This window comes from Melospiza melodia, chromosome W (genome assembly GCF_035770615.1).
Source record: "Melospiza melodia melodia isolate bMelMel2 chromosome W, bMelMel2.pri, whole genome shotgun sequence".
In the NCBI taxonomy this organism is placed as follows: Eukaryota; Metazoa; Chordata; class Aves; order Passeriformes; family Passerellidae; genus Melospiza; species Melospiza melodia.
In genome coordinates, this window is record NC_086225.1 from 13,176,797 (window position 1) to 13,200,149 (window position 23,353).

The following is a 23,353-nucleotide window of genomic DNA, read 5'->3' on the forward strand; positions in this document are numbered from 1 at the left end:
TAATAAGCAGAGGCCAAAGCAGAGCAGAAGCGAGAGCAGAAAAGAGAGCAAGCAAAGCAGCAAGCTGAAAGCAAGAAGTGAAAACAGCCCTAAGTACTGACTGTCTCTGTCCCTGATAAGAGAAACCCAAACAAAACTTCGACTCTTCAAAGCCGGTCTTAAAGGCACAGAACAGATGAATGGGGATACAAGCATCATAACGTCACCCCAGGACAATCTTTTATTAAAATTCTTGTTTCATCATACTCAGTCTTACCAGATGTACCAGGAAATTTCACATATTCTTTAGGGATGCTTTGATATATTTAACAGAACAGCGTGTCTGCAAAGTTTTGTCTAAAATCAAATAGACTCCTGATACAAATGGCATGCTATGTATTTGTGTACTGTGAAACATCAAGAAAAATTCAGACTGCCTGACAAGATCTCAATAAATCTTTTATATCCTACTCTATTATGCAATATGCTTGGAATTAGTGTATTATGTAATTGATACATGATGTACAGTGATGTAACATTTATTTTATTTTAATCTTTGAGGTACCTCTTATTCTGGCTATGAAGCTGCAGTATATTCAGCTGCATCATCATATTACCAGCAGCAGCAGCAGAAACAGGCAGCGGCAGCAGCTGCTGCTGCTGCAACAGTTGCTTGGACAGGGACCACCTTTACTAAAAAGATACCGTTCCAAAATAAGCAACTGAAACCAAAGCAACCTCCCAAACCACCCCAGATCCACTACTGTGATGTTTGCAAGATCAGCTGTGCTGGACCACAGGTACCTGTATTATGTAATATCCTGCTATATGCTTTAGTCATAATTTTTTCCAGCTAAAAAAATGGCCCCTTTAAGAATATTTGTTAATTTTTAAAGACCTGATTCTATACTTATACTAAATGAATAATTAAATGAAAATGTATGCTATGACAGAAAGAGGCCATAAGAGAAGACAAAAAGATGCATCTCCTTAGCTTGGACAGAGAAGCTTCAGCTGTGCTTTCGACTCCAGAAGTATTCTAAACTTTGAATTTTATTTTCTTTTTAACATAGCAAACTTCTTAGAAAATACTTTTTTCAAAACTTTGTGAATGGTTGTCATGGTTTGACACTGGCTAGAAGCCAGGCACCCACAAAAACCATTCACTCATTCTCCTCTGCTATAGTTGAGCAGAGGAGGGGGAAAGAAAAACTAAAAGGCTCGCAGGGTGAGATAAGAATTAGGAGAAAACATTCTAAGGGCAAAACAGGCTCAAAACTTAAAAGGTATAAAGAAAAATTTATTAACAGGATTAAAAGAGGATAATGAGAACTAAAATAAACCTTTAGAGCACCTTTCCCCCCCTCCCCTCTTTCCTTCCCAGCAACAGTGCAGGGAGACAAAACATGGGGTTTTTAGTCAGTTTGTCATTTCTAAAAATCTTTCTTCAGTTTGCTTAGGGAGAGGAGTGCTGTGCCATGGGGTCCTTCCCACAGGAGACAGTTCTCTGTGAACTTCTCCAACATGGTTCTAATTTTCACAAGTAGCAGTCCTTCCCAACCTGCTGCAACATGAGTCCTTCCCACAGGCAAACGGTCTTCCCACAACTGTTTGCATGGGTCATTTAGTTCATGGGCTACAGTCTTTTAAGGATGAGCTGTTCTAGTTTGGAAGCAAGGGTCCTCTTCCTTTTTTCCTGGAAGCAAAGGTCCTCTCTCTATGTTCAAGTTTGTCACTAAATTACAGCTTTTCAGCATTCACACGCTCTAGCGTATCTTTTCTCACAGGCTGCAAGTAGGCTTCTACATATCCCCCATGCACTTCATGAATTACAGGGAAAAAACTTTTTTGTTTTTTTTGTTTGTTGTATTATAGTCCTCACCATGGCTTGCAGAAGAATCTCACCTCCAATGCCCAGAGCACCTCCTCCTCCTCCCTCATTTTTCACCGACCTTAGTGTCACCATGTTGTTCTCCTCATGTGTCTTCACCTTTTCCTTTTCTCTGACTTGGGAGAAAATTGGTGTCCATTGGTTCATTTGTTCTCAAGTTCTATCAATTGAAAAGTTTTTATAGAGTTCCACAGTGCTGAAAGGTTGAGCCTGTCTAGGCTCCACATTGGAGAATTACTTGCTATGCCTCTCACTGTTGGTCACGTGGTCCCCGCTGGCACCGCATGAGCTGCTCCGGCTGCCAGTTCCAGTCAGCGCCTGTCCTCATGTGGGGCGCCGAAAAGGAAAAGCTACTGCTGCTTCTGCCCTCCTGTTCGCAGCATGGCTGGGCTAAAAGTGTCTAAGCAAGTAAAGTTCATTGCGAGCCATGCTGAGATGGCAGCTGCCGCGTGGCACCACCCCAGCTGCACCGATCCCAGCCATGCGGCCGCTCCCAGCGCCAGGATGGCAACAGCCGCCCTCGGCCGCATGAGCGCTCTGGGCACTGGCCACATGGCCACATGGTCTCGGCCCCGTGGCTGCTCGCGGTGCTGGGATAGTGCCCCAGCAGCACAGCCTCGGTGGCCGCGCCAAAAAGAGTCCCGGCCACACCAGGAAGGGGCCTGGCGGCCCTCTCACCACCCCTCTGAGGGGAGAAAGAAAGAGAGCTTGCACATGTTTTTTTGTTTTTAAATATGTCATCACAGAAGCATTACTAACTTCTGTAATTGGGCCAGCCAATATGTCCATTGTCAGAGTATTCAGGGATTTGCTCTACTGGACATCGAAGTTTTGAGGAGCTTCTCTCTCAGAAGCAGCCTCTGTGGGTTCCTCTGCCCCCACTGAAAGCCATATTGTGTTAAATGAACGCGATGGTAATCCTGAAAATGTATTCATTTTATTCCAGCATCCCAGTTTATTTTCAAAGGGGATACAAGTGCATAAAAAAGTAGATATCAATCAATGAAATATTTGTGTGTGTGTTTGGCAAAACAGTTCTCACTCTTTAGGTAAATTAGTCATTATTTTCTACCCTGTCTGCTCCATAGATTGCCAGTGTTAGTATAGGAACAAATAGCAACTTCTGTATTTTATTTTCAGCATAGCTTTATTTATGCGCTACCTTTTTTTGAATTTACTTTTTTAGTTATGTGGATACATTTAATAACTGTGGTCTTGCAGTTTGAGGAAAATTCAAAATCAAGAATAATTCAATGCAGTGTGGGAAAATGCAACTGAGACAGTTTTCTGATCTTATCAGGCTTTCAATGGTAATATATGTTGACCAGTACTTGACTGAGGAAGTGAGAAGGTAGAGGAGTAAAGACCGTTTTGTATTACCCAAGATTGGAATCCTGGTGGTGAAGAAAATATCTTGGTTTTGGAAGTGGCCTGCTTATGCCTTAAAACATGTCATAGGGAAGCAATGTTCGGTGTAGGAAGTATTTTTCATACAAAACATGTCTTTTATGCTATGCTCTATATTACATGTATACACATGAATGATGAACAAACAGTTCAAAACCAGCTGTGTGTATTTTTTATTTAAACAGACTTATAAAGAACACTTAGAAGGCCAGAAACACAAAAAGAAAGAAGCGGCATTAAAAGCTTCCCAGAACACCAATAACAACAGTACTTCTGCTCGTGGAACTCAGAATCAGTTGCGCTGTGAGCTTTGTGATGTGTCTTGTACAGGAGCAGATGCTTACGCTGCCCATATCCGTGGAGCCAAACATCAGAAAGTAAGAACTTTCTCTCATCTATATTATACAAGTCAGTCATATATTTCTTCCCATAATTTTTCTCATTTTAGGAGAAAATACGCAGAAAGAATATAATTAGAATTTTGTTTAAAGACAGTTCTGCTTTTTGTTTCAAAATTATCTTTAAGCTCACTAGTACAAGGGCCTTGTTGGGAGAAAGGGGGAAAACATATTGCCACAGCATCAAGGAGATGAGGATATATTGGGAAAGGTATGTAAATAGTAGGAAGAAGGTATAGAGCAAGATGGGGAAAAGTGTCAATGAGGACATGCAGTAGCATGCTTGTGCCCCCTAACACTTTTCAAGACTTGTCTTGACATTCTTATTTGGCACTGTGAAGTGCTCTGTGCTTTGAAATACTGTAAACTGAGTCAGTGCCAAGGAATGAGATTATTATGTATCACTTTTTGGTATTTCTTGCAAAAAAAAAAAAAAAAAAAAAGGCATATGGAAACAAGGAACAATTTCCTGTAGTAGATTTTATGAGCATGTTTAAAGAATTTTGGTGAGCATGCTTCCCCTATTGTCTGTGTGCAGTTAGGTGAACATTTTAGAATTAAGACTACGAGCTGCACTGTGAACTCCTGTGACCTGTGTTCTAAATTTGGTCATACGACAATAAATGGAATGGTGCAGTGTAGAATGCATGTTTAGGTATTACAGTATTGGGGTACACAAAACAGAGAGTACTTTGGACCTTATTAACATAAGAGATTTGATAAATAAAATGCCTTGGCAAGACCAAACAGAACTTTGAGAATTAAATCAAGATTGCAAGAAGATTAAATCTGATGGATTTACAGGAAAAAGAAAATTACCTCAAATTCTGCAAGCAGGAGATGTTGTAAAATGCATAAGTTTATTTATGCGATTTTTAACCCAATCATTGTAGTAAAACATTACTAGCCTTCCTAAAATACTATATAAGCATTTGTATCCCACAATAAAATCAGATTCTTTGATCATCTCAAAGTCTTCCCTGTCTCTCTTGATCACCCATATTACAGATTTTCCTCAAAGCTGTGGAATTATTAATGTAAGTAACAACGTAATAATATTCAGCTTTTATAGACCTTTGTATCTCAGAACACTGTACAAAGTGGCATCAGTAATATCATTCCTATTCAAGTAAATAAATCGCATAGCAAATTTAAAATAATTTTCCAAATTTTTTTTGTTAGTAGAAGAACAAAAATTATCATTTATATAGATTTGCCTAGTTTGTTCTTTCATTAATGAAGTTGAGTCATTACATTTTTGTGTTGTGCTCAATAACTCCATAGGTATATGGAGTACAATAATATATTATCTTTGTATATTTGGACGTCCTTTTCTCTTCCTCATAGATAGTTGCTAACTAATACTAAGTTAGGTTGTCATCTTTGTAAAAATGAAATCTCAAAGGACTCTTTCTTTGGTACACCGAAGAATCTTGTGCATTCTAGTGGGAAAAAAGTAATCTAGAAGAGTTTCTTGAACTTAAATTTGTAATATTACATGACATTAATATGTCTGTATTCTGATGAGGAACATGCTTAAAATAAGAATAAAAAGCTAAGAAGTGTATGTATACACTTGTGTGCATATCATAGAATTATTTAGGGTGTAGAAGCCCTCTAAGATCATTGACTCCAACTGTTAAACTAACACTGCCGAGTCCACCACTAAACCATGTCCCTAAGCACCACATCTACATGTCTTTCATGACTTTTAAATCCCTCCAGGGATGGTGGCTCAGCCACTTCCCTGAGTAGCCTCTTCCAATGCTTGACAACCCTTTCAGTGAAGAAATTTTTCCTAATATCCAATCTAAACCTCCCCTGGCACAACTTGAGGCCATTTCCTCCTGTCCTAGCTCTTGCTACATGGGAGAAGAGACCAACACCCACCTGGCTATAGCCTCCTTTCAGGTAGTTGTAGAGAGTGATAAGGTCTCATCTGAGCCTCCTTTTCTTCAGGCTAAACAGCCCCAGCTCCCTCAGCCGCTCCTCATAGGACTTGTGCTCTAGACCTTTTACCAGTTTTGTTGCCCTTATTTGGATGCACTCTACCACCTCAACATCTGTCTGGTTTTGAGGGACCCAAAACTGAACACAGGATTCAAGGTGTGGCCTCACCAGTGCCAAGTACAAAGGGACAGTCACTTCCCTAGTCCTGCTGACCGCAGTATTTCTGTTACAGGCCAGTATGTCATTGGCCATCTTGACCACCTGGGCACAGGCTGGCTCAAGTTCAGCTGGCTGTTGGCCAACACTCCTTGTTCCTATTCCATCTTTCCACCTGCTCTTCCCCAAGCCTGTAGCGCTGCAGGGGGTTGTTGTGACCCAAGTGCAGGATCTGCTACTTCACCTTGTTGAACCTGATTGTGTACATGTATTTGCATTAAAGACACAGCTAGCAGATTTGCATTTTTTTTACTGCTACTTTCAAACCCAGTCTCCAGTTTTCATTCTGCATGTTTTGTTCTTATGGACTGCATGTATTGCTTTTTCAGGTGATGGTTAGCTGTCACCAAAAAGAAGTATTATTCTATCTCAAGTGTGTTGTAAAAAGGCCTCTGCTTATTACTTCTAAGAATAAGCACATACCTCTTAACTTTCAAGGAGATAAAGAGCTCTGAAATATGCCTTTTGCATCCTCCTTAACTCTTTCTGCAGATGTGCTTTAACAAAAAGAAAAGAAAGCCTTTGTCCAAGGAATATCTTCCATTTTGCTAGGTAACCTGGAAAGTCTATAAATATTCTTAAAATGTAGTGATGAAAAGAGACAGTGTTGAATCTGAATTAAATAACTTATTTACAAATATTATTTGGAACTAAAATAATAAAATAGTTCAGCATACTACAATTTTTGGAGGGAGAATAAAAAGCAACCAGGCAACAAAATAGTCACGTTGGAAACATTTTGCCCAAACTGTTTTGTGAGTTTTACTGGCTTGTGAGTTTATTGACTTTCTGTTCTTATTTACACAGCTTTTGGAGTAAATGTGTGAATTTCTAGGGGAAATAAGCAACCTGAGATAAATATTAACTATTTCCTCATCACAGACGATAAGAACTTTTGCATGTCCCTTTCTTTTCCTCCTGAGATTGCTTTTAGTAAAGAGGCAATAACTTTGAAATAAAATAAAAATATCAATATCACTGGTGATATTGATGTTTTTGTTAAAGCTTCAATAACCTATAACAAGTTCAATTTTTTATAGCAACCCCAAGGAGATAATATTATTAATTTCTTGTTATTTTTATAGGTAGTAAAGTTGCATACAAAACTTGGCAAACCTATTCCATCAACTGAACCAAATGTGGTTACCCAAGCTGCAACTTCAACATCCACATCTGCTTCTAAACCAACTGCTTCTGCTTCAGATATAGCAACTAGCAGCAGTACTGTGAACTCCTCTGTTGCATCCTCTACAGTGAAAATTCTTACTCCCACGGCAAATGCACCACTTAACACTGTGTCCAACAACAAAACATCTTCAACCGCTGCTAATATAGCTGTAAAGAAAATATCTCCACCAAAAATAAACTTTGTTGGCAAGTACAGAAGTCAGTCTTTATTTTAAACCTAACCTATTCTATAGTTTTTAAAAATATTTTAGTGCAACAAGTACAAATATATTTAATTAACTTCTGCATGAGTAATTCTGTTGTGTTTACGAGAATTATTACTAATGGGGAAAATAAGAATGTGTTTCGAAATTTTGCTTCACAGTTTATACTGTTTTCTGCCCTTTTGTCTTCACCTGACCTCTCCTGGAGGCCTCTCCCACCTTCAGAAAAAGCCTCCCACCTTTGGTTTCTTCTGTAGTAGCTGCTGGAGTATTGCAGATTATAGTCCAGTTGCTTCTAATTTCAGTTCACAGCCTGGCCTGTTAACACAGCCTGCAGTAGGTTGGCAATTGGTAACTGGGAAACTGAAACATTATTGTAACACTGGAAATTTAACAGTGGAAACTTATGAAATAAGCATGACAGACATTTAGAGACAGAAAGCAGTTGTTCAATAGTAAGCTAACTTGCTCTCAAAGGAAAGATCTATGCAGTTGCAACACTGAAAGTATGCTGTCTTTTTTAGTCCCTCAAAACCTTTTAATGTTTGTACTTTCTTGGATCTATTTGCAAAAAGAAAACAAATCTGATGACAAAAAAAATTAAAATATATTTGCTGAGTTGTTCCCATTCAGTCCTATCTCTTGAAAAAGCATGAAAATTACAATTACAACTATATAAAGCAAAAGATTTCTTGCTAAAATAAAAAACTAGGTTTTTAAATAAGTTTGTTTTAGCTTTAAAAAAAAAACAACTTTAATAGTATTTAAAAATGTTTAGTTTAACTAAAATTCAGACTGATAATACTTTGACCAGAACACTGATACTTGCAAATAAACTCTTCAGTTTGCACATCATGTATAATTCTCATTTTATGAAAGTTAGAGATTTAACTTTTTTGATTTGTAGGTGGTAATAAACTTCAGACAACAGGAAGTAAACTGGAAGAAATGAAATCAGCTGAAAGTGTTAAAGCAACAACTGCTGCTACAATACAAACACAGGAAGTAAAACCAGACACAGCAGCTGAACCAGTGACATCTACGAATCTTGCTGCCTTGCAAAGTGATGTCCAGCCAGTGGGCCATGACTATGTGGAAGAGGTATTGATATGAAAACATGGATTATTTTTTAACTATTATATGGAGAGAGGTTCTAGTCCCTTCATCATCTTTGTGGCCTTTCATTGGACTCTCTCTACTATGTCCATGTCTCTCTTGCACTGCGGAGCCCAGAACTGGACACAAGACTCCAGGTGTGACCTCACCAGTGCTGAGTTAGAGAGGAACGATTAGCTTTCTCAATCTGCTAGCAATACTTTGTTGAATGCAGCCTGGGATGCCATTTGCCGCCTTTGCAGCAAGGGCACATTGTTGACTCAAGTTTAACTTAGTGTTCACCAGGACCCCCAGGGCCTTTTCTGTCAATCTGCTTTCCAGTTGGGTGGCCCCCAGCATATATTGGCACAAGGCTGTTCCTCCCCAGATGCAGGACTTTGTACTTCTCCCTGTTGAACTTCACAAGGTTCCTGTCAGCCCGTTTCTCCAGCCTGTTGAGATCTCTCTAGACAGCAGCTCAACCCTCTGGCATATCGGCCACTGCATTCAGTTTTGTGTCATAAGCAAACTTGTTGAGGGTGCACTCTGCCCAATCACCAGATCAATAATGAATATGTTAAACAGAATTAGACCCAACATTGAGCCCTGGGATACACTGCTAGCTACTGGCCTTCAACTAAATTTCATTCTACTGATCACCACCCTCTGGGCTTTGCCATTCAGCCAGCTTTTGATCCACCTCACTGTATGTTTATCCAGCCCTTACATCAACAGTTAGTCTATGAGCATATTATGGTGAGACTGTGTCAAAGGTCTTACTGAAGTCCAGGTAGACAACATCAACTGCTCTCCCCTCATCTACCAGGCCAGTCACTTCATTGTAGAAGTTTATCAAGTTGAACAAGCATGACTTTCCCTTGGTGAAGCCATGCTGACTACTGATGATGATTTTCTTGTCCTTAATGTGCCTGGAACTGGTGTCCAGAATTAGGTGCTCCATCACCTTCCCAGGGATTGAGGTGAAGCTAACTGGCCTGTAATTCCCTGGGTCCTTCTTGAAGATAAGAGTGATAAGGCACTGAACCTGCAAAGGCTTGTGCATATGTTTACATTTTTGTACTGTGCATGTTTCTTTTGACCTCAGTGGGGCATTCTTCATGTTGGTGGAATGAGATATGTGGATGAAATATGATGCAAATTTTTCATAGTTTGTAATTATTCAACTCATTATGTTCGGGCTCAAGTTTAAAGCTGTTGAAGAACTTTGTTCCTTACCAAACACCATGGTGTGTCTGTCAGAATTGAAAGTTCTATTTTGCCTTTTTTCAGTTCCTGTGTGAAGTTTTAAGCATGTTTTGAGATGGGTAGACATTACCCAGTGTCACTGAATTCGATTAATTTTTAAATCAGCTTTTGTTAAAAAAAAAGTAAATGTGTTTTATAACTTTTATTTTCCAGGTAAGAAATGATGAAGGAAAGGTGATCCGCTTTCACTGTAAACTTTGTGAATGCAGTTTTAATGATCCTAATGCCAAAGAGATGCACTTAAAAGGGAGGCGGCACAGACTTCAGTATAAGGTTGGTAAAAATGCTAATACTTTTATCTGGAAGTCTACCAGATGACAGCTGACTGATTACATGTTCTTATATTTAAAGACTAGTCAGAAGTAGGTGCTCTGACTAAACAGCATATAAAAAAAGCTAGAGAAATATATTTCTGAGGGAGTATAGTCTTTAAAGTTGTAATGCAGACTGAAACTGCATTTTTGTTTGGGTGTTGCTTTAAACATTCTGAACATTGCTTTCAGGCATTTTTTTTCCAACATTAAAATATTGTACAGTGTGTGCAAGCAATAGTAGGTGCTTTGTTGCTTACCATAAATTTCAAAGGGTCAATGTTTTTGGCAGGATAAACCACATAAACCCCTTATGGAGACATTTGAGAAACAAGTATTTGCAGACATTTTAGTCATGAATGGAGAGACACCTATAGTGACACATGGTGTGCATTTTCATTATTATTAAGATTATATAAAAAGAATTTACTGTGGTCACAGGAGATACAATGGGCCTGCATAATCATGAAAGGGATGAAAGAAGAGGAAAGAAAAAATTGCCAGAAAAATTTCTTTAGTGTCTTATGATTATGGTCCAGTATGAGGGACCCTTCAGGAACAGGGCATCAGGAAGCGCACAGTAGTTAAGATGAAATGGTTTTTTTTCAGGCTATATTGTAATCATCCTGCTACAGAATGAACAGCAAATTACTTAGTATTTCATGCAGCATTTTAATTTTAGATAGTTTTGTTCTCACATAGCTGAAAAAGGAATTCATGCTATATGTAGTACATTGCTGTTTCTTTCCTTTAAAATACCAGACACAGATTTTTCTTCAGCTGTTTTTTCAGTGCGGTTCTAAAACTGCATTTTACTCCCCTTGATTTTATCATAGACTCGTAGTGTGTGCTAAACATGTCAGAAGAACTCCATAACCTTGAGATGATAAGAGGCAAACCAACATTTCATTTGTTATTTTTCTGAACTAGAAAAAAGTAAACCCAGATTTACAAGTAGAAGTAAAGCCCAGTATTCGAGCAAGAAAAATTCAAGAAGAGAAGATGAGGAAACAGATGCAGAAAGAAGAATACTGGAGAAGGCGAGAAGAGGAAGAACGCTGGAGGATGGAAATGAGGTAATGCATTCTGTTTTATCAGCAAATGAGACAAAGTTGCAGTCAGATTATCTAAAACTATTCATCTGTAATGACTTATTTTAAATACTTGTTTTGGGAGCTCTATACTGTCTTGTTTTAAATTAAGTTGTCATTATCCCTCAGGGTTTTTTTTTGTTTTGTTTTGTTTTGGGTTTTTTGTTCAATCTCTCTGAGGAATGTAGACTCACTAGAATTATTCCCTATGAATTCAGACCTGCTTTCAAAATAACCATTCATTTTAGGTACCCTCTGGAGTTCATTGGTATTTGTTCTTGATTACTAGAAATGAGTTAGTGAGAACATCCAAGAATTTATTTAGAATGGTTGGAAGTATTAACTGCTATATAAAGAGGACATTTTGATGTACTTCAGGCGATATGAAGAGGACATGTACTGGAGGAGAATGGAGGAAGAGCAGCATCACTGGGATGACCGTCGCAGAATACCAGATGGAGGATATCCTCATGGTCCTCCAGGATCTCTAGGCCTGCTGGGAGTTAGGCCAGGAATGCCTCCTCAGCCCCAAGGACCAGCCGTGAGTTTCTTAGCTTGAGGGGAAAAAAAGAAAGAAGAAAATGCTTACCAAGACGCACAGTTAAGAACTATAAATTATTCAGTGCTACTTCAGTTGTCTCCAGCGTTTCTTAATAAAGCATATAGAAAAGTGAAGAAAAAATTATTCTAATGAAACTCTATAGTTGGACCGCTTTCAAAATAAGCCCACTTATATGACAAAAGGATGCCTTGAAGACAAATATTGTTTCTTCTGAAATAAAAGTCACTCTGGATTTGTGTACTACTTCTTATTTAATTGCATTATACTTTTATTTATCTAATTGTGGACAAATGTATGGATAAAAAGTGGTTGGATCATCAGTCCCAGAGGATAATGGTTTAGTGGTGGGCCATACTCTACCTGGAGGTCAGTAAACAAGTGCAGTGCTGCATGTGTTTATCCCGGGATTTTTCTCATTAGCATCTCATCAATGATCTGAAAGGTGATGGAGTGAGTTCGTGCTCATCAGGTTTGCAGCTGACATGAAACTGAATTGGTTCCAGTAGGGAGAACAGTTGATACCTTTGAGGGTAGGGCTGCTATCCAGCATGACCTAGACAGATTGAAAGAATGGACCAACAGGAACTTTATGGAATTCTGCAAGGACAAATGCCTAATGCTACACTTGGGAGGGCATAACTGCTTGCACTGAAGGGCTGGATAGAAGCCCTGCTGAAAGGCATCTGGGGTTCTTGGCAGATGGTAGTAAGCTGAATGTGAACCAACCATGTGCCCTGGCAGCAAGCAAGGCTAATAGCATCCATGGTGATATTAACAGAAGCATAACCAGTAGATAAAAGGAAGTGATCCACTTTCATGAGACCCAAACTGCAATACTGCATTCAGTTTTGGACTTTCCAGTACAAGACAGATTCTGATAAACTACAGCAGGTGTGGCTGCTGGGATCAGGGGTCTGTAGTGTGCCCTGTGAGGAGAGACTTGAGGGATCTGGGCCTGTTCAGGCTGGAGAAGAGAGCTTCAGTGGGATGTAATAGCCTTCTAATACCAGTGCGTTATAAAGATAATGGTGCCAGGCTCTTTACAGTGAGAGGGTGAGATATACCAGCTTAAGCTGAGACAAAAAAAGTGCAAACTGAATACAGGATTTTTTTTCTTTTTTTCTCCACACAGATGTTGTGAAGCTCCCTCTTTGGCAGTTTTCAAGAACCAACTGGATGAAGCTCTGAGCAACATGATATAGTCTTATAGCTGACCATGGTTTCCACAGGAGGCTGGACTAGAGGACCTCCTGAGGTCCCTTTCTATTTGAATTTTTCTGTGATTCTATGAAAGTAATCATGGATACTTTATTTTATGGCAGTATGCAAGTATTTTCCAGTTAACAGAAAGACAATAGATATTTATGTTGGGGAGGTACTTTTGATCCTGGGATTTCCCAATTTATTTTTTAAATACATCTCATGTTTTTTACAGATATGATTGATTGTGATCAGGGTAAGTTATTAAGGATACTTTATGTTTCCTTACATCTCAATAATTTGAGGTTTGAATATTCTGTTGTTTAGCCATGTTTGGTTTTTGGTCACACATCACCTGTGAACTTGAAAGTATATAATAGAATTATAGAATAGTTTGGTTTGGAATGGACCTTAAAGGTCATCTAGTTCCAACCCCCTACCATGGGCAGGGACACCTTCCACTAGACCAGGTTGCTCAGAGCCACATCCAACCTGGGCTTGAACACTTCCAGGGATGGCACATTCACAACTTCTCTGGACAGCCTGTTCCAGGGCCTCACCACCCTCACAGTAAAGAATTTATTCCTAATATCTAATGTAAACCTATTCTCTTTCAGTTTAAAGCCCTTGTCCTTTCACTACATGCCCTTGTAAAAAGTTCCTCTCCAGCTCTCTTTTAGGCCCCCTTTAGGTACTGGAAGGTGCTCTAAGATCTCCCTAGAGCCTTCTCTTCTCCAGGCTGAACAGCCCCAGTTTTCTCAGCCTGTCTTCCTAGGAGAGATGCTCCAGCCCTGTGATCATCTTGGTGGCCTCCTCTGGACTTGCTCCAGTAGGTCCACATCCTTCTTATGTTGAGATTGCCAGAGCTGGATTCAGTACTCCAGGTGGGGCCTCATGAGAACAGAACAGTCACCTGCCTTTACCTGTTGTGTACCCAAATTTCAGAAATGTGCTTTTTCATCTGTTTAGCCTCTACGCCGCTCTGACTCCTCTGATGACCGCTATGTGATGACCAAACATGCAGCTATATATCCAACAGAGGAGGAACTTCAAGCAGTCCAAAAAATTGTCTCTATTACTGAGCGTGCTTTGAAACTTGTTTCTGACAATATGACTGACCATGAAAAAAGCAAGAGCAAAGAGGGAGATGACAAAAAAGACAGCAGTAAAGACAGGTATTTTTTTTTCCTTCTTATTTTTAAAGAATTTTACGACTTCTTTCTGAAGCCATTTTATGTTTTTCCTTGTACTGTTATCAGTGCTTTCAGGAAGTCTGTTCCCTTCGGATTTTAATATGACATATGTCACTGTGGCTTCAAGAGTATATGGAATACTGCTATTTTATTTAATTTTGCTATCTTCATGTTTAGTTTTATGATTTTTATAGTATTTTAAATGCAGCTTTTAACTATAATTCACAGAGCTTTGAAAGGAGTTTTACGGGTGGGCGTTTTGGCTAAAGGTTTGTTACTCCGTGGAGACCGAAATGTCAATCTTGTTTTGTTATGTGCTGAGAAGCCTTCAAAGATGTTACTTGGTTTTATTGCTGAAAGTCTTCCCAAACAACTTGCAGTAAGTAATATTTAGATTTTTGGATCTGAATTTTGGTAAAAATACTATAAAAGTCTGTCCTCAAGTCAAATGTCTGTCGGGCTGACTGTGCTGCATTTCATAGGTCAGGTACAGTTTCTTTTCATTTTCTGACTCTGTCTGAATTCAGGGACTATGCTGTGTGTTTTGCTTTCTGTATATTACATCCATACAAGTGTCTAGGTGCTTATGCTAGCAGTGTAGTTTCAATCACAATTTAATAGATTTCCTTCAACTGGGAAATAGAAATGAGCGGAAGAAAGACTATTATCCAGTTACCAGCAGCGATAGACATAATTTGTGCGGTGTTACAGGAAGCTTGCACTGCCTGAAGGTCAAAGTTCTCCATTAATGCCAGTCTCTTTGTACTCGTCTTGTTTCCAGTTTGTATGTGTCAGCGCTTTGTAGTCCCAGAAGTAGTTAACTAAGTCTTGTATGTGTTTTTTTTAATTTGGCCCTTCAAAAAAAAGTACATGTAGTCTTAAACCATTCAGCAAAATTCATATAAACCATTTGTTGTATTTCTACAATAAATGAAAGTACAGAATAAAGTTTTTAGCTTGAGTACTCTCTACTGAACAAAGCCTGTCTAGTATTGCTATAGGATGTTTTTCACAGCATTAGTACTTCAGTGCAGTCTGGTAAAATGCTCAACAGAATCCATGGCATGGTAGAAGCATTAGCAGGATCAGAATAATTAGAAAATAATCTTGGGTTTGCTCTTGTTTGAAATAACAGAAGAAAGCTTTAAACCTGCACATCTTGGTCTGGCTTTGTGGAGAATTCACTTGTTCCTCTAGTTTGTGGAAGAAGGCGATAAAGGTGCCTACAGCTTTATTTTGGGGATATTTAGAGTTAATAAATCTAGTCCCAAGAAGAAATTCTGAGTGACCACCTTGTTACTCTTACTATTTTTTCCCCCTGGTGTTAATCTTGTCCTTTGCTCTCATCAGAGGATGTTGTGTTAGCCAAGTATAGAATGTGACTCAGTACTCAACTTGTAACTGCAAGCTTGAAGAACCACCTCTGCATCTTGGTGCTTTTTAAAGGCTCCTGTGTTCCAATAAGAAAAACATTCAACTGGCATTTGAAGTGCCACTGAGGCTTTTATTTATCTCAAATGCTGTCAAGGTTCTTGTTATGTAATTTACTTATTTATATGAATTTCACCTGGTTGTTTTTTTCTCATTTGCACACTTGGCAACTGCTGTGTGTTTTCATTAATGATTTGGAAACAGTATGCAAGTCCATATATATATGTATTAATTGTGTATACTGTTGTTTCTTTGAATACACAGGTATTTGCTTCATATAATTATATTGCGTTTCTGCCTTTCTGTTAAAAAAGGCTATGATGAAATCCATTTTCTTCCCTTTACTTTTCTTGGCCACATGCTAATGGAAGTTTCTCTTTTTTGATATTTAGGTAATAAGCCCCGAGAAATATGATATCAAGTGTGCAGTCCCAGAAGCAGCAATAATTTTAAATTCATGTGTGGAACCCAAAATGCAAGTTACTATCACACTGACATCTCCAGTCATTCGGGAGGAGAACATGAGGGATAGAGGTTGGGAAGTTGTTAAAGATGTTGCTTCTATCTATTCTGCTTAAGATAGCATTGAGGCCCTAGAAGGCAACATGCTGGCATAACTAAAGTACTTGATCAAAACCTTGTTTTTCAACAAGCAGTCTCGGTAGAGAACAATTTCCTATAAAAAATGCTTATATGATGCATTTAATTTTTTAAAATTCTAATTTGAAGTCCAACTTCAGCTTTCTGGAAAAGGTACAAACTTGATTCTTTTTCACCCCTCTTATAAAATTTTAGGTAAAACTAATTATTTTATAACAAGTGGCTATAAACTGGCTTTAAAATGCAGTCCTACCCTAAAAGAAAGATCACATTTTCAAGTTTTAGCTAGATCAGTATTACCATCATTGACATATTCCAAATAGCAGCACCACCTAAAATGTACTTTTGTATTTTTGATGGTAACAGTGCTTATAATTTTAAAAGAAGATGTAATTTTGTTTCCAGCACTCTGAGGTTGCTTTTTGGCCTGGAGTTATTTTTGAATATATTTAGGCTCCTGATATTGCAACCAGTCTTCTATCCAACTGGCAAACTCAGACTAGGAAAATAAGAAATGGCTTTGTCATTTCATCTGCAGCAGAAAGTGAAATTTGTAAATAAAATTACATTTCTGAAGTTCACAGTTTCTCTGGTGCCAGCAATGTTGCTTTACGGTCTGTTTTGTAATGCTTTCCAAGCTTTAAAAGCTTTTAAGCCAACAAGCATGAATAATGTTTACAGTACATTGGTTCCTTTTGTTTTTGGGTCAGATAAAACTAACTTTTGTTTCCTTTTAATCCTGTATTTTCATAGTTGAAGAGATCATGGCAAACAGGGTTCTGGTGTTTGACAGTGAACCTACATATAGCAAATCTGAGGCTGTCTTAACACTTCTATGCAGGTTGAAAAAAATTGTATGTATGTATACTTGTGCTCATGTATATATGTATTTATATAAGCCACAGAGACTTTTTAAATTTCATCTCATCATTACATGCCCTCTACATTACTTCAGATTTTTATATTGCATTAGTAAATGTTCTGTAGCTATGACTAATGCATTGTAAGCAAGCTGTGTTAACAAAGTCATCCTACATAATCAGAAAGAAAAATGTCAAGATGCATTCTCTAGTTTGGATGACTTCTGGAGTCTTTAAGAGTGCTTTGTACATGATTTTTGAGCTTTACATATTATTCCTAGTTATAAAGTCTTTGTACATATACTATCACACCAAATCAGTTTACTCGTTTTTTGAAAATCTTAAGTGTAACATGACTTTTAATTTTCTGTGCTGAATGAGGCTTCATGTATTATTTAAGCTCATAAAGAATTCTTTAAAATATTTGATTATTAAAGTACATTAAGCATTAAATTAAATTAACCTTAAACACCATGTTTGCTTATTAACATACTGTGAAAAGGTGCAATACTGATCCTGCCACAATACTAAATTTCCATTTTCTGGCCTAAAATTCTATGATGTAGACTAAAAAGAAAACAAATTTCAAATTATTATGATCAAACTCTTAATTTATGCCACCTAAAGGAAACATATCTGTACTTTTGTCTGACCGACACTTGAGTTAAAATGAGTTTATTCACTGCTGGAGTGCTGTCTCTAGGCAAGCAAAATCAAGTTAGATTTCTTTTCAAGACACTGAGCAGTATAAAAAGTTCACTTTTGAAGCTAGAGCAAATAAAAGACTGAATTGCAAATTATTGCAGCAAAGGAGGCCTTATTATGAAGACTTCTTCTTTTTTGCTGCAGAGTAATAGTATGTGTTTGGTTTTTTTATGTTTGATGTGTAATAATCCCATTACATTATAAAAAGCTAAAAAAAACCAAACCAAAACTAGTGTGAAATAAAACTGTTAACCACATAGCTACTGTTCCTTACAGTATTGTGCATTTGACAGTTTACCAAATTGGATATATTCAAAGGGCTCTAACCCAGTTGTGGATTCTTTCCTTCAGCAGACAAAGTGTACATATTTATAAAAGCATATATATATGTGCACATGTCTTTATTTTTTTATCCTTAGCTAACAGCCCCAGTCCTAAGCTTTCTAGCAAAGGGTCTTGATTCCTGTCAGGGGTTGCTACCAAGACATCAGAAGGATTTTTGACCAAGGTTTTCTAAAGCTCAGTGTCACACCTGCCATACTTTACAAAGGAGGTGTTTGGACGCACAGTCCTAGGACCTACTGTTACTTTGGGTTTTTTTCTTTTTGTCTTTATCCTAGAATTAAGCAGTGTTCACACTAGTTTTCAAATAGTTGACTGGGTAAATTGCATTCTGTGTAATAAAACACAGTAAAATTGGTACGCCTGTTAACTTTTAATGACGAAGTAGTGTGGACACAGAATGTCTAACTGAAGATTAACCCCTTATATTTAGGGTAGTAATAAATTAAGTTATATAAGGTAAGAATTTGTGCTTGTATTTTGTAAATTAATTTAACTGGTTTTGTTTTAGCTCAACAGGATGGTAGGTTAGGCATCTGAATTTATTTAAAGACTATTTAAGGGGTTAATCCTAAAATGTAAAACAGATGCAAAAATTCACAGATTAAGTATTACAAGTTTCCTTGATACATTTTTTCCAGTCAATATATTCTCAGCTCAATTAGGTGTCTTACAACTTCTTAGTCTTTTTAAGTTTCAAGGATATTCATATGATACCTAGTAGTAGCACATTTTAGACTGACATTTCCAGCACTGTGTATGATTATTTTCTGTGCACTTAAACTGTAATTCTTTTTAGTAAAATTGTTTTCCAAATTGAATTTTTTGGAGCTAGAAGTAATTGGAATTTCAAATTATGTAGTGAGTTATTGTGATTAAAGTCTGCACAGTATAATCTATTTGCATAGTAGCTTTAAAAAAAGACTGTAAAAACAGACTGATTAGGCTAATGGACAGAAGAGACACATTTTTAATTTCTTAGTCTTATTTTGCCTCTTATTTTCCTGCTGTGCATTCCCTCTAAATATACTCCTTGTCTTTTTATATCCAAGTTTTACTTGTTTCATCAGTTATCTTACCTGGCACCCCTCTTGTATAAGTTTTGGTTTGATTTTTGTTTTGTTTTAAATGAAATGCCCCTTTAAATGTCTTCATTTGCTGTGTAAATACCTTGTTGGTTCAGTTATTCTTCTTTCCACTTTAATATACAGTACATAATTTTAAACATCTGTTTGAGAAGATACCTATGTTCTTAACTTTGTTCTTATTTTGAAATCTTCCCCCTTTTAGCCCCATGTAGAGCAATGGGACTATCCTATAAAAAAATGCCCAAATCTGAATGGAGTACTTCAGATTTAAGTTTTGCAAAGTTATAGAACTATGTTCATTCATAGCTTTTTAGTTCTCTCTAAAGTATCCTACTATTTAAAGTATCCTACTATTTATTTTGCATTTGTGTATAAATAGGTGGTTTCTGAGCTCTCTGCATCATCCCTACTTGCTGGCATGTTTCATGCAACTATATATATAACTTCTATTCTCTGAGTTACCTAACTTTAAATCTTGCTGGAGTAAATCCTGTGAAATGAGTGCCATTGAGTGAAGGCTTTTTTTTTTCATCTTGTCTGGTGTATCACCAGTTATGCTACCAGTATACTTTGGCACTAGTCACAGTAGCCATTTTCATAATTAGTAAAACAAAATACTTTTAAAAGTGATCATTACATTATATTCCTACAATTTTTAAAGTAACTTGAAGATACCGTTTCATATTGTTCAGTGGTTCCAGTTTCACTGATTTAAACCACTTCCAAAAGGGTCTTGTGGTCTTTTCTATTTTAGTAACAAAGCAATCTGCTTTGTAATTAATCATTTTCTGAACATTTAAACATAAAAGATCTACCATATTTTAGAATAATAAAATCATAGAATCATTTAGGTTGGAAAAGCCCTTCAAGATCATCAACTCCAACTGTTAAACTAACGCTGCCAAGTCCACCGCATCTAGTGCCACATCTGTACTTCTTTTAAATCCCTTCAGGGATGGTGACTCAGCCACTTCCCTGGGTAGCCTCTTCCAATGCTTGGCGACCCTTTCCTTGAAGAAATTTTTCCTAATATCCAATCTAAACCTCCCCTGGCACAACTTGAGGCCATTTCCTCCTGTCCTATTGTTTGTTACTTGGGAAAAGAAACCAACAACCACCTTGTAACAACCTCCTTTCAGGTAGTTATAGAGAGTGCTAAGGTCCCTCTTGAGCCTCCTTTTCTCTAGGATAAACACCTCCAGCTCCCTCAAGCACTCCTCATAAGACTTGTGCTCTAGACCTTTCACTATATTCGTTGTCCTTCTCTGGACACGCTCCAGCACCTCAGTGTCTGTCTTGTTTTGAGGGGCCCAAAACTGAACACAGGATTCAAGGTGTGGCCTCACCAGTGCCAAGTACAAAGGTACAGTCACTTCCCTAGTCCTGCTGGCCACACTATTGCTGATGCAATCCAGGATGTCATTGGCTTTCTTGGCCACCTGGGCACACGCTGGCTCATGTTCAGCCACTGTCAACCATGGCCCCAGGTCCTTTTCTGCCAAGCAACTTTCCAGTCAATTCTCCCCCCAGCCTGTAGTGCTGTGTGGGGTTGTTGTGACCCAAGTGCAGGACCTGGCACTTGGCATTGTTGAACCTCATACCATTGGCCTCAGCCCATCAATCCAGCCTGTCCAGATTCCTCTGCAGAGCCTTCCTACCCTTGAGCAGATCAACACTCCCACCCAACTTGGTGTCACCTACAAACTTACTGAGGGTGCACTCAATCCCCTCATCCACATAATTGATAAAGATATTAAACAGGACTGGCCCCAGTACTGAGCCTTGGGGAACCCCACTAGTGACTGACTGCCAGCTGGATGTAACTCCATTCCCCGCCACTCTGAGGCTGGTTGTCCAGACAGGTTTTTACTCAAGAATACGTGCACTTGTCTGAGCCATGAGCAGCCAGTTTCTCCAGGAGAATGCTCTGGGAAATGGTGTCAAAGGCTTTACTAAGTCTAGGTAGACAAGATCCCCAGCCTTTCTCTCATTCACTAAGTGGATCACCATGTCATAGAGGGAGATAAGGTCATTTAAGCAGGACCTGCCTTTCCTAAACCCATGCTGGCTTGGCCTGATCCCCTGGTAGTCCTGTATGTGCCGCATGATGACACTCAAGATGATCTGCTCCATGACATTCTGTGGTACCAAGGTCAGGCTGACAGGCCTGTAGTTCCCCAGATTTTCCTTCTGGCCCTTCTTTCAGATAGTCTGCTTTGTTTTTTTCTTTCTTGGCTTTTCTTTTTCTTGATGAATCATAAGTAAAGCAGTCCCTATTCAGATCCTTCCTTGCATCCTGAATGATATTGGAACACATATATAATGGATGAGGAATTTATATGAGTAAGAGAGGATATTAAAAAGTAATGGAACTCTTAAAACTGAAGAGATTTCACATTCCTTTAGTCAGGTATTTTAAAATGCATAATATTTTCCATTTCAAGTTTAAAGTATGATAAAAATAACATTACAAAATATCTAGTGCTTTTAAATGTTTTTTTTTTTAATATACTTAGCTTTTCTTAAAAAGAGTAAGTCCCAAATAGCATGTGACCATTAAAATTTTCATGAAACTAAGTGTGAATATTTCTACTTTAAGTGGATTTTTAGTGTTCCTTCTGTCTTGTGGTCTCTGTGCTGGTGCACTGTGTCCATTCATTTTTCCTTTTCTATTCAATTTTAGGGGATATATGTTTTTCCAGTGTTAGCTTAAAGAAAGAAGTACCATGTTTTGCATAATCTGCAATGCATTTGAAAATAACATGACAGCTAAAGTTTAATATGATTCTACAATCTTCATACTGGGTTAATGCCCTAATACTAATTGAATTACTTTTATTGAACAATTGCATTTGTTGTTCATGGGTTCAAGCTTTAAATGGCATGTGTGGCATTGAAGCTACTTTAAATGGTCAAACACCCATTCCTCACTGCATTTTGCCAATTCAATCCATTTTAGATGTAACCTCGGGTATGGTGAAAGACCCACCGGACATCTTGGACAGGCAAAAATGCCTTGACGCTCTGGCTGCTCTACGCCACGCTAAGTGGTTCCAGGTAGGGAACATAATTTTATTTTCTTCTTGTAGCCTTATGAGAGATTAGTTCAGTTGTAATATAAATGTCTAACTGGATGAAAACACTCAGTGTTATTCATGCTAATAATACTTAATATTTTTCTGGTCCCTGAATTTAGGTGTAGAAGGTTGAGTAGAGAGGAACTGCTGTATGCAGTTATTGTTCATTTGACCTTTTTTTTTCTTTTTCTGGTCATGAAGAAAGCAATGTGGCAAGCTTGATTCACTTGGGGTGATCATATGTTGTATATTTGTTATATGTTCCATAAGGCTGCAGAGTAACTTTGCTTTAAATAATGAAATATTTGTTTAAAGCTTTGTGTTTAGATTTAAGACGTTTTTCCTATTTCTTTAGGTGTAGGGAATGAAAGGCAAGAAGCAACTGTTTGGTTTAGTGACTTTGCATTCTGTCAAAGGCACAATAAAGAAACGAAACAGATTCCCTTCACCTTTCCATCTCTATACCTATTTCTTAGACCTTTATTTCTAATATAGAAAAATACTGTATTTATTGTTACAGGTGAACATAGGTCAAAGTGTATAGGGGATCAAGAAATGTTATTCTTGTATGACCTGTGCACTTTGACTTCTATCACCTTAAATTACTAACCCTGTATAAAATACTGCTGTAAATGGCAGCTCTTAGAATAAAGTTGTAGAATTATTTGTTTTGGTCTTGTATCTGAGCTTCCATTGAACAGCAGTGTTTTAGTCTTTCAACAAGTCCTATTTGCTGTATCTGCTGGGATTAATTTGATTTTGTATTGTTCTCAAGGCTAGAGCTAATGGTCTGCAGTCCTGTGTGGTTATCATACGTATTCTTCGCGACCTCTGTCAGCGGGTTCCAACTTGGTCTGATTTTCCAAGCTGGGTGAGTAATGTTCTTTTGAATGAGTTTTTAATGCACATTGGGGTTTTTTTAATCCACTGCAAATAAAGCATGGGAATGTGTTACTACAGATTTAAAATTTAGGTTTTTAAAAGGAGTAATGTAGGGTTTTGCTTGGGCGGTTGGTTGGTTGGTTGATTTTTTGGTTTTCCCCAACAAACGATCCAGATTACCTCTAAAATTTTAATTTTCTGTGGTTTTGCCATGTGGAGCTGAAAATGTTTTTTCAAAATGAAATTTCTTGTTGTTTTTGGAATTCTTTGAGAGTAGCATTCTTATTCTATATTTTAGCATTTTTTTCCTTTACTCTGTATCAAATAATCTATTTTTTACTTACAACCTGCTCTGAATTGCTTGGACTTTACTGAAACTGGTAGAAAATAATGTCAGCTGTACCCAGATAGCTCTGTG

At 37.8% G+C, this 23,353-nt stretch overlaps 1 protein-coding gene across 1 annotated transcript in view; it reads left to right on the top strand.

Annotated features, from left to right (window-relative positions):
* Nucleotides 1–23,353, top strand: part of LOC134431468 (zinc finger RNA-binding protein-like) — an 81,667-nt gene that overhangs the window by 51,133 nt on the left and 7,181 nt on the right. Inside the window, exons 6-17 of the mRNA XM_063179480.1 lie at nucleotides 541–779; nucleotides 3,463–3,654; nucleotides 6,927–7,215; nucleotides 8,140–8,333; nucleotides 9,747–9,866; nucleotides 10,835–10,980; nucleotides 11,374–11,536; nucleotides 13,727–13,932; nucleotides 14,179–14,329; nucleotides 15,774–15,915; nucleotides 21,936–22,033; nucleotides 22,829–22,924. Of these exons, the coding sequence (XP_063035550.1) occupies nucleotides 541–779; nucleotides 3,463–3,654; nucleotides 6,927–7,215; nucleotides 8,140–8,333; nucleotides 9,747–9,866; nucleotides 10,835–10,980; nucleotides 11,374–11,536; nucleotides 13,727–13,932; nucleotides 14,179–14,329; nucleotides 15,774–15,915; nucleotides 21,936–22,033; nucleotides 22,829–22,924 (2,036 nt within the window). The remainder of the gene's footprint in view (nucleotides 1–540; nucleotides 780–3,462; nucleotides 3,655–6,926; nucleotides 7,216–8,139; nucleotides 8,334–9,746; nucleotides 9,867–10,834; nucleotides 10,981–11,373; nucleotides 11,537–13,726; nucleotides 13,933–14,178; nucleotides 14,330–15,773; nucleotides 15,916–21,935; nucleotides 22,034–22,828; nucleotides 22,925–23,353) is intronic.